Here is a 12,157-nt window from a genome sequence, read left to right on the forward strand (position 1 = left end):
TTATCAATAATTTACCTCATTTTAGAAGTTGCTGATACGTAGAGCATGATCTTGCGTATCGAATGACGGTATAATGCTGCAAAAGTAAGGGAGGTTGACGAAAGGAAAGGATAAGTCATCACGTTTATCATTGAGCTTCTTGGTTGTCATCTTAACGCATTTTTTAGTCAAGGGTTTCCAAAAGATATTGGAGATCCGATAAATCTTACACTGTACTCATAAACAACCCTTGGCAGATTTCAAGTATATAATTTTTTTAGTAAACTCGCGCAAACGAATTTGATAATTCAAGTCCACGTATCTTCGCAAGGTTTTTACGTAATAAAATAATTTTATTTGCAATTAAAGTCTTTCGTGTTTTATGCACAAAATAAAAGTAATATTTTCAATGGATGAAAAGTTAGGACGTTTCCTATGCTTACTAAAAAACAAGGGATTAATTAATTTGAATTTTTTTCTTTTAATTATATATGTTTTCAAAATTATTGAAAGGACCATTAAATACATGATCTAAAATATACGTGTTCCGCATTTTAGATGCATCAATTTAAACCAATCAAATGTCACGGCTCATTGATAATAATTGTTGTAGAGTAGGTATCGGCTCGGAAACCCTTGGCTAGCGAAGATGCTTGGTTGTTAGATTAGTCAAGAATAAATCTTACACTGTACTTACAAATTTTCTTATTTTCCCCTTTTACAATTAAAGTATATAATTTTTTTCAGTAAAGTTAGCCTATTACCTAGGGTTTTGTATAATTCAAGTGTCCACGTATCTTTGATACGTCAAATATACGCCTTACGTAAATAAAATAATTTTATTTGCACTTTCTTTTCATTTTTTTTCGGCATACCTCATTCTTGTTTTGATCGTTTTTCTATGATGAAGATTAATGTTAAATAGAGGCTACGTTTCCTTCAACTAACACATTTTTTGAAATTCTCATTGAGGTATTAATCAATATCAGCCTTTATCATACCTCTTTTTTTTTAACTAGTCAGTAAATTTATTGTAGTTAGGATGAGCCGCCATTTTCCAATAAAGTTTATAATTAGTAACCTGAACAATGTGTGTTAGGTAAAAATGGATACTTTAATAAGATATAGCCACATTGATAAAAAGAAGAGCAAACATTTGTATAGAATTGTATAAAAAAAACAACCCAAATCACCGTGTATATCCCAACATGCGGGGTGTAGTAAAAAGTTTTATATGTGCGCGGAGTGTATGCTTCTAAAAAGCGTCAAAAAATATATATATCAATGACATCAATTTTTTGTCCATCCTTTCTGGGAAAATTCCAAAGGCCGCATGATATACATGTACACATTACATTGTTTAATCTATTTCAAAAACATCCTAGGTAATGGAAATATGAACATCGCTGACTTGCCCTTGATCATTATTAATGTGTTTATGTTTGCTTTATCGTCACTTTTATATTATTGTTAAATATAATATTATGTTTACAAAATAAACGTAAATGTTAAATCATTTTATTTATCTTGGTTCTTGCTTAAAAAAAACAAACATGATTATATATTTTATTTTTTTATGCTTGTCAGGTTTTCTGGAATGTAAGAAAAAATATTTTTGAAAAGAACTTCAACCCGCGATCCTGCCCCACTAAAATTCAATTTGCAAAGTTTTGTTAGCAATTTATTCAATGATGTACATTACATTATTTAATTTATTTCAAAAACTTATCCTAAATAATGGAAATATGAACATCGCTGTCTCGCCATTGATCAATAATAACCAATCTAAATCTTATCCTCTCTCTCTCTCTCTCTCAATCTTATCCCCTCTCTCTATTTCATTTGTTCTTTCATGCAGTTTCTTTCCATCATTTTCTTTTATAATCTTTTGTAATGTCTTAATTTATGGCCCTTTTTCCTTCTCCTTTGTTATCTCAAACAATCTCTCTCCAATTCATCCAATCTCTCTCTCCATCTCATCCAATTTCTCTCTCCATCAAGCTTTCTCGCATTTGTTTTGTAATATTGAGTGGAATCTGTACACATATAGAAAAGCTATGGGAATTAAACATGTTAAAACTTCAATTTTGTTATTCAGACACGTTACGTAATGTTCCTAAAACGATCACTGATGCTGAGCGCCTTTAAGCCTTTGCTGGGATTACATGATTATAAACCTGGAAGGAACAATTAATTTTTAGAATCCTTCAATTTCGGAAGGCATAGAACGGTGTACTTTTTTATTTTCTTAAAAATTTTAATTTTCATCATTGATCCTTGGGTTAAAAAAGGATTTATGTTTCCATTATAAGAGAAACTATTAGAATACAAGAGAGAGAGAGATAAAGAAAGAGAGAGAGAATTAGAGAAAAACATAGAACTATTATCCTGAGATAACCGAGGTGTAAACCAGAAAATATAACAACAGATAAAATTTCTTTTCCTATAATCTCTTGATGTAAGTTAATCTTTAAATCTTTTTATACTTGGACATTGATCGGTATCTAACGACGCTAAAGACTCCGTATAAGTGATAAAGACGCAAAGAAATAAAATATTGCTATGCGACGTGAGTAGGTTTCCCGTAATAAATTAACTCTTATCTTTATCTCTGCTAATCTATTCGAGTTTGTACTCCGTTTATAACATAACAACTACGCCATGTATAAAAAGAGGTCGATGGGCCTTAATGGTCACCTGGATTTTATAGTTTGTAAATAAAAAACAGTATTCAAGCTCAAAAGTCCATTTTAAACAATGCAAAGCAGAACAAACTCGGAAATATACATTGTAACATATGCTACAGAAATAGGTGGGATCATAATGATAAAGTTTTTTTTTTTATTTTTTATTTTATTTTTTTATTTATTTAAATTTTTTTTGCTGCCAAAAGGTCAGTATATCGACCAAAAAGCCTACGAAATGAGGACTTTTAACGAGAGTTTAGCTATATTCGTGCGCATCAACTGGATTGTCATTAGCCTGCCTCCTTTAAGAAATTGTCCTTACGTCGAGCAAGCTATTGTATTGTGTAGTGAGTCAATTGAGAGATATTTTAATACAATGTATGTTAACCCCATATGCAAGTTTAAGGGTATACTCATGCATACGTAAGGGAAGTTGGCGATTGAAACGTTGAGGTCATCCCGTTTATCATAGAGCTCGGTTGTTAGATAACCATCAATGTCTTTTTCAAGTTAAATACCCAAATATGAAACAGATGTGTCAAATTCTGTGGTATTTTTTATTTCAAGTTCACCGGGATATATCCTGTTGACATTTGAATGAAAATAACATCTAAATGCTTTTCTTCTTAAGTATATCGAATAAATCCAGCTTCATATATAAAACTAGGTCTGCTTCAAAAGAGGCGTTATAATTTTTTCATCAGATATATTTTTATCATTCATATATGTATAAAGTTTTATAATTGTGTAATTGTTACATTTTACGTGTTGTAATATTTATTGTAAACATAAATGCGTTTCATTTTTGGGGTCTATTTTTTATCTTTACCTTATTCAATCATATACCTAAAATTTTTATCCTAATATTTTTTTAAGGAGGAGGGGTTCGTAAATCTAGTTTTCTTTAAAATTAACCCACAATTAAAGATAAAAAAAAAAAAAAAAAACAAATAGCGTGCATGCCTTTTCAAAATCTGATTCTAGTCAAACAGAGACTGCAGCCCTGATGCTGCCCTCCCCCCCCCCCCGCCCCCGACCATAATTCACACCTCCGCCCATTCCACAAACGAATATTGCATTCAACGGACATGTTCTGATATTTGAAGATTAGTCTCAACTATTAGTAATAATAAGAGAGTTTAATTTACATCTATATATACCCTTAGACACAAGAAGCCGATTGAGAGCTATAAATACTGATATTTTGAGGCCGATACCATTATCGCGTACTTTAATGAGTGCTATTTATCGGTTATTTGAGCCGGTCTGGTATAAATTGTCGGCTCCCCCGATGTAGAGCTTTCTTACGTGTTCCCTGCTGTGAAATCGAAAGAGGAGACGCTATATCTAAGTAAGTCATTTTTATAAAAGATTTTAAAATGTTGTCGTTTTAGAATTTTTTTGCAACTCTTCTGAATTTAAGCCAAACATTTCTCATTAAAAAAAGAAAAGAAAAAAAAGTTAAAATTATCTCTATTGAACGTTAATTCAAAAGATACTTCAATTTCACGTTTTTTATAGGCCAACCATTTTCTAGATTATATTTTTTCTGCTTAAGTTTGAATTTTACATTTTCTTCTAAAATCTCAAATATTTAGATGTTAATTCGAAATTCTAGCTCTAAATATATTAATATTTTGTCTTATTTTTATCTTACATTGTACTCAATTATACTAGAACGTGGTAATATATTTATATAATGAATTATTGTAACAAAAAATTAAATTTTGTAAACAGCATCACACACACATTTGTAGTATTTATTACATTAAATTTTTGATTTTATAAAAATAATGTACATTCTAAAGTTTAATGCCTGAATCCACAAACTTTCATCATGTAAGGCTCTTATATATGCCATATCTTGCTCAATGTGGACAAAAAAATAAAATGGTGACTGTATTTCTTTTACAATAGGCATTAAGTGAGATTTGTTTTCTCTGAAAAAAATATTTTAGATTCAGATCAAAGATTCCGAAGAACAATTTGGCCCCACTGTTTTGCACTACCTTAAACCTAAAAGTAAAAAGAACGAGGGAGTATAAGGTACAGTAATGAGAGTTCCCCGATCTGAGACAACATTTTTAAAGCTAATTCATGAAAAAAATGTTGTCAGTAATGTTCTCTTAAACAACACGTATTAATAGATAATTTGCTTTAAAAGATACAGTTAATCATATTTAATAAAAATATGTGGCATCGCAGCTGTTAAAGAAAATTCTTGAAGATTAATGAATCCAGTCTCTTTTCTGGTATAGCGTTTAAATTGCTGGAATGCGAAGACGAAACAATCAAACTTTTGATAGAACTTTGCAAATATGCACACTATCTTCTCTATATACTGATCCTATTTCATATTTTAATTATTCAACATTTTCTCTCTTTTTAACTTGTTGTTTGTGCAAATATGCCCAGAGTGCATTTCACCTCGGGTTCATTGTCATAAAGTTCAGAAAATTTTCATTCCATCGGGGATAAAAGAAAGAAATGTGTATAAATTGCAATCAATTACCCAAACACATTAATTGTAATCTTATCATACTATCAGTATCAGGCCTGTTAACAACAAATATCTTGATTTATTGCTTTTGGTTTTTTTTTCTTTACATCGATTCGATGCCATACGACGCTCTTAAAATTTTCAGGAAGATGAAGATCGAAAAAATGGCAAAACGAACATTCAAATAAGATTTATAATTTATCACTAAAAACAATTTATTTTTCAAAAATTTAATCGATGTTACTGTACAGTTTCATTTCTTTTTTTTCTTTTGATTTTTTTTTTTTGGGGGGGGGGGGGCTACTTTTTTGCAGCTTTTTGAAAATGAAACAAGACAAAGAATTAAGTTACAAATAAGAACTTTGCAATCAAACTTTAAAATCTTTATAAAGAACGTACTTTCTACATGTATTGAACCACTTGTTATCCGACAGAACTAAGCGTAAGTTTTTTCAAATTCATTTCAAAATATATTCGTGAAAATTTATCCTTTTACATTTAAAAATAATATATAATATAGATATGCCTCGAAACTTTCAACTTAGTCAAGAAAATGTACAATATGAAATATGGAAATAGGGAACCCTATTCAAGCTTATAGCCCACTCAAACAATACAAATCGCGAGCAAAACAAAATAGGACCTTCATAAACATCAAATGTGGGATCATAAGCCCTAGGGGGAGGAAGCATCCCCTGTCGATCGATCACACACACCGTGTTCTCCTTGTCATGTTTTAAAAAAAAAACGAGAAATAATAAGTCGGGAAAATCAACTTTTGACTAAAGATAAATAATAGCCATATAAATTATGACTTCAAATTATGAGACTGCTGATAACATTTTTTGGTCACCTTTGATTGACTAAATGATAAATTTTATTTGCTGTAAATGTTGTATCGGCCACAGGATTTGCAAAATGATGACTTTTAAATTGCTGAGCTAAATTGATACTTGTATATTTCAACGTCTATGTAAATTTCAGACGCTAACTTGTTAGTAAACACTTTGACTAAACCCAATTTGCAAAATTGACATACATAAAAAAGTTACAGTATATACGTTTATCAAGATGTTTTGTTTGTTTCCATGAACGTCATTTCCAGTAAAATATCAAATTATGAAACAATGTGTCTCTTGACACACCAGATTTAAAGTTAATATTTTGTATAATATCGGTATATTGTAATAGCAATTCACACGAAAATATATTAAAAATCTTATTTCATCTAAAAGTTATTGAAAACGTTGGGTTTGAGAACACACAATGAAAAATATTAAAATTATCCTCGCTTGTGTGGCGCAGTGGTCAAAGGGTCGGAAACGTTGTAACACACTTGGAAGTTTATGCTCGCTCGTGTGGCGCGGTGGTTAGAGCATCTGCCACAGAGAGAGAGAGAGAGAGAGAGAGAGAGAGAGAGAGTCGCGGTCGCCAGAGCGAGGCAATGGTTAAAGTGTCTGTCCTAGATTTGTAATTGCCTGTGTGACGCAGTGGTTAAAGCGTCTGTTCCAGATTTTTAATTGTCTGCGTGACGCGGTCGCAGATTTTTACTTGTCGCTAGATTTGTAATGCTGTGTAGTAAAAGTGTAACACTCCTTTATATTGCTGGTGCACGCGTGGCGCAGTGGTTAAAGCTTCTGTTCACGAGTTGCGGAGAAAGTAGTGGTTAAAGCTGTCCTAGATTTGATCCGTGACGCAATGGTTAAAGCGTCGCAGATTAAGATCAACTGTGCAACAAAGAGGCCAGTACTTTGTATAAGACACATATAAATCGAGGTCTCGTGTCGCAGTAGGCGCTGGCCCTAAAATATCATCCACTGCTCAACTGACTTCGAGTGCCTGACATAGGTATACATTTGCAGCACTAAACTGGCAAGTGGTGGCTTCTTCATATTAGTAAACAATTCACGAGAGGTACGTCAAACAGCAAACAAACAAACAAACAAGAAATGTATAATCATAAAAGGCACCCACGCTTTAACTACATCTGATGAATTGAGTTCATTCGAAGATCAATGTACTTAAATATAACGATAATTTTCCTTTAATTAAACATGATGCCTTATAATTACAGACACTAAATTACTTTCCCTTCAATATTTTGAAATCATCTGATAATCTGATAGTGATACTTTAATGAAATTCTGGCCACGTGTCTTAAGGAAAAATAGAGAATAGGAATTGCTTCTTGTTTGTTTTCACATTTTTAGAAAGGGTTTACACAGCACATAGAATTTCATTTCATACCATACCATGCAGCTATCAACAGTGCGTAAACAATATATTAGAATAAATCAAGTACATAATTGTGCAACATTTATTTAAACAGTATCATAAAGAAAATATATACAGTGGACCTTCAGATATCCGGACGCCAGATATCCGGATGCTTCAGTATCCGGACGATTTTTCATCGGAACGAAATTTTAAAATGTTATTCTGTCTTGTTTAACTGGTGATTCAGATATCCGGATGCTTCACATATCCGGACAAATGACTGGGAACCAAAGCGTCCGGATAAATGAGGGTCCACTGTATTCTTCTAAATTATATTTGATGTACAAATTTAGAAATATGTACGTTTTTAACAGATAAGTTAAAAAAAAAAAACAAATATCGACAGTCTTCTTTAATGTCATCATTTCGTAAGTGACATGTATATTGTCGGTAAATGACTTTGTAATTAAATACATTCTATCTAGTCAAATGCTGAAATAAGTTTCCACACCTATTGTTGGGCCATTATTTACACACTGCATAGGTGCAAGCTGTTCCGCTATTTCCCGAACATAACGAGAACCACACATCGAATGTGATTGGTTGACAGGGGATGCTTACTCCTCCATGGCACCTGATCCTTCCTCCGATGTTCCTTTCTGCTCCTGATTTGTACTGTTCGCATGGGTATTTGATCTTGAATGCTGTTCAACATCTCCATGGATACATTTCATATAAGTGTTTATAATTATAAACGTCTTGTGCGCAGGCATGAAGCAACAGAGGGGAGGGGGGGGGGGGTTTCTACCCCCTTTTTCCAAACAGAACTTTTACCATTTAAAATGTTCATTGAAAGGCCAGTTGCCGTCCCAGTTTAAGAGTAAGAGTCACATAAAAGTAATGCAGTCTACTAAGAAGAAAATTTGGTACTGAAAGAAGTTGAACCTACGCCTATAAGAAATATAATTTTCGAGTTTCCCTTTTTGTTTCTTGTCAAGTTTTTTCAGGTAGGTTGGTTCATTTTTTTTCTCTGGTTCCCCACCCCCATTTTCAAAAACAATGCTACGTCACTTGTGCGTTTACATTAATAATTACATACTTTACGTTAGTATGTAGATTTCATGTATGTATCAAATCAATTTCTTAAAATTAATTCGTGACCAAAAACAAAACTTGGTGTTTCTAATTCTTATTTAATTGAGAATTTGTTTTTAAAATTCTACATTTTTCACGATGAAATATATGGAGATAAAGAGCAGTATTCGAGATCAAAAGTCTATAAAACAATACAAAATAGGAGCAGGGCAAACACGGATCTCCAAAACTATATTTTGTTTTAAACCCCCCTCCCCTCTTTTTCTTTTTTTTTTTAGAGAAAACATATCATGTTTAACAAGGACATCTATAGTAAATGGAGGATTTTATTGATTCTTTTGAAATATGTACTGACTTTACTCTTTTTGTATTGCTATATACGGTGATACAATAAATTAGCACATTAAGCGCATTATTATATTAAGCGTATTAGCTGCCGTATAAAATCAACTTTACTGAACCCCATTAATGAAATGTTACACGCAAATAAGAAGGATTAAGTTGATGTATATCCATGTTTGTATGCGGGAATAAATTGGTTTGCAAAACACTTAAATACTTTGTCTTATTTTTCATTAATTGGATTTATTTGCATTAATTTGCTTTCCACGCAATGCCCATATAAAAATGTACTTTATCCTTATTAACAAAATAAGAGGAATATGACATTTTTATAATTAATTGATTCTATAAGTTGACGAAGCTTTTGGCTTCTAAGATGTATATCGGCTGCAATTGAGAATCCAATTAGTATTTTTATATACTGCGTTTAGCTAGACACACGAGTATATTCGAAAATAGGAGAAAAAAAACTTTGCCTTTAAATTGTAAATAGAATATAGTTTTGTTTAGAGTGTTGACTTTTTGTATAGAGAAGAAATTACTACTGGAGGTAAAAGGAATTTTGACGAGCGCTCGCGAACGTTCGCTCTGCTGAACAGGCCTCGAGAGAAGGTCTTTGCCACTGAATAAAGTACGAGTAAATTTCAAATTATTTTACTTTAATTTTTTAATTCACATTCAAAAAGACATTGCAAATTAATTGTCCTAAATATATTATTAAAGCATTTACGTCATCTCAAAGTCCAACTGAATGGTATTTTTGGTTTGTAAACTCATACCGAACAGAAACAATTCTTGCGGCGCATTTATTAAATATACTTGACATGCATCAACAATGATTTGACAGAAATAAATTTCTCCGTTCGTCGGTCTCAATTGGTTCTTCAAGTTATATGATCAACTGGGGTAAAAATAGATTTTTTTAATTTGAAATTTATGTTTTCATTACCATTTTTTAGTATAATGGGTATTTCGCCGGGAATCTGACAAACTTTAATTAAACGGTACATTTTTTAGTAATTACGTAAAACGCAAAAATGACACATTGCCAGACCAAACATCCTGTCGGGGATATCTACTTCCTAACTGCTTCAAAGAAAATCGCTTTTAATTAACTAACTCACGCAATATCTATTCTGTTAATTAGAGGTATTTGATTTCAAACTCCCAAAAAACACAGGATGTTGTACCTGTTCAAATTTAATGGCTCTCACCGTAAAATATATGGAGTTAACGAACAGAATTCAAGCTCAAAAGTCCATTAAATACATAATTGGAGCAAACACAGACCTCCAAAACCTCAGAGGTAGGATCAGGTGCCACGGAGGAGTGAGCATCCCCTGCTGACCGGTCACACCCGTCATGTGCTCCTTGTCATGATCGAGAAATAACGGAAAATCTGTCGACAACTCAGTGTGTAAATAAAGGCCACAAATAGCATTAACCATTAAGTCTCTGAAGAAACGGTAGCCTTATAATTTTGTCTCGATTTCAAACAAAAGGGAAAAACTGTAGGGTGAGTGGCACATTCACAGAAAGAGGATAAATCGGACATTTTCTTTTATCTTCAACCCATGTGGAATATATTGAAATCGACTTCTGAAATCATCAATTTCTTTTTTACATTCTACATGAAGATTTTTTCCGCCCTTTCGCTGGCCCTCGTTAATGGGGATGAACGTTCAAATTGAGGAGAATCATTTAAATCAATAAAAACTAAATAATATCTTTTTTGAAAATAGACGGGGAGAATATAAAAAGGGGCAAAATAAATATTTAAATATGGAGTACATATATAAAAGTGTTTCTCCCTTTATCCCAAAATCTTAATAAAAGAGGCTGGATGGTCATGGCCATTTTCAGACTATTTTGACCTCCTTTAGAAGAAGAGCTCCATATAAAGATATTTACAAAAATTTTTAAATTCTAAAACTAACATATAGGAAATTTTTCTTTTCCAAATGATAGTTAACAGCCTAAGATATGATATCTAAAAAATAAGTTAAATCTGGTGGCTAATTTGTTGTTAATTTGTTGACACCCAGCCTCCTTAAAACTATTCACAACGCATTTACATCAATGTTGAATCTACTTTTTTTATTCATTTTTTTTTTATATTATGACATCCTTTATTTGACAGATAAGATGTGGGCGCTGACTCTGTTGTACACACTTGTCCTGGGCACCTTGCTGCATTCCGCCATGTGTGGCGCCAAAACCAACTTTGGAGACCACCCCTCCGCTCAAGGGTTCCGCCATAAACCGCTATCTACGTCACAGTATCTAGGACTACAGAACTTATTTAGTACGTACAACAAACGGATACCCTTCAACATGGACAGTCGCGCTTTCGACATAGGCCTAGACATGGACCGTTACAACAAATTCATGGATTGGAGAACTCTGTTCGGAAAAAGAAGTTTTGCTGGTGCGGATAAAAATGAATTCCAGGACACGGAAAATCCATTTAAGGCCGATTATCAAAATTGGCGTGATGGTTTCGCGTCTGAGAAGAAGAATACCAGGAAATAATCACGTGACCCGTTCTGTCTTATTCACTCGTCATCTGTCAGCTCCTGATGGCTTTATTGAAATCTTTTCCTCTTTTCAATTTTGTTTTACATCAAAAACATCAGCTCTTCTAATGGTCTATTTAAGTTCCTTTTAATAAAATCACAATGAACGAGTTCCTTCCAATAAATCGTGACTTTAGAAACGTTTTTCGAATGATATGTTGATGGACCTTCACATTTTCTGTATAACGTTTATGCGTAATTATGTCATTAAAATCTTGTCTTTAGAAATTTATTAGGAATACAATGTTAAAATACCATAATAGACCTTTATAGTTTTGGAAGTCGATTTTTATCTGTGAACAGGTCATTAAAAATTTATTTTCTTTTTAATACCGATACGAGCGCTATGTTTGTGAATCATTGATGCTTGAAATGGACGATTTCCTCAGAGGCTCGTGGGCTACAACACTTGCCTTAACCGCACACCGTATCATCCGTCTATACATTGAGGCCTCACATTTAAGTCCAAAACCATGCTTGCATGTAATTTCATAATATTGTTTGGAAAAATGAAATGTTTTTATTAAAAACTTTATAAATTTGTTCTTGTTGTAACCTTACCCAACTTTCTTTCTAATGTGCATTTTTATATGTATATGCTTTAAATTCCAACATTAAAGACAAAAAATCTCTGAAAAATCGACTCGAATCCTAATCTATGTAATCATTGCTTGAAAACATTTAAATCTGAACTGTATGATGACTGTTTAATTGAAATGTTTGGTTATTTTATGTGCTTGAATAAAATTAAAGAATTTAAA

At 32.5% G+C, this 12,157-nt stretch overlaps 1 protein-coding gene across 1 annotated transcript; it reads left to right on the plus strand.

Moving 5' to 3' along the window:
• Positions 1-3,973: 3,973 nt before the first annotated feature.
• Positions 3,974-12,157, plus strand: LOC134258048 (uncharacterized). The gene is made up of 2 exons (XM_062740605.1): positions 3,974-4,017; positions 10,961-12,157. Exon 2 carries the CDS (start codon positions 10,966-10,968, stop codon positions 11,350-11,352), a length of 387 nt encoding a protein of 128 aa, XP_062596589.1. The 5' UTR covers positions 3,974-4,017; positions 10,961-10,965; the 3' UTR covers positions 11,353-12,157.

The sequence above is a fragment of the Saccostrea cucullata genome, unplaced genomic scaffold, assembly GCF_032062105.1.
Source record: "Saccostrea cucullata isolate Sc308-1 unplaced genomic scaffold, CSIRO_AGI_Scuc_v1 ctg875, whole genome shotgun sequence".
Classification (NCBI taxonomy): domain Eukaryota; kingdom Metazoa; phylum Mollusca; class Bivalvia; order Ostreida; family Ostreidae; genus Saccostrea; species Saccostrea cuccullata.

Coding starts and splice junctions, on each gene's coding strand:
- LOC134258048 (XM_062740605.1), top strand. CDS start 10,966: ATGTGGGCGCTGACTCTGTTGTACACACTTGTCCTGGGCACCTTGCTG.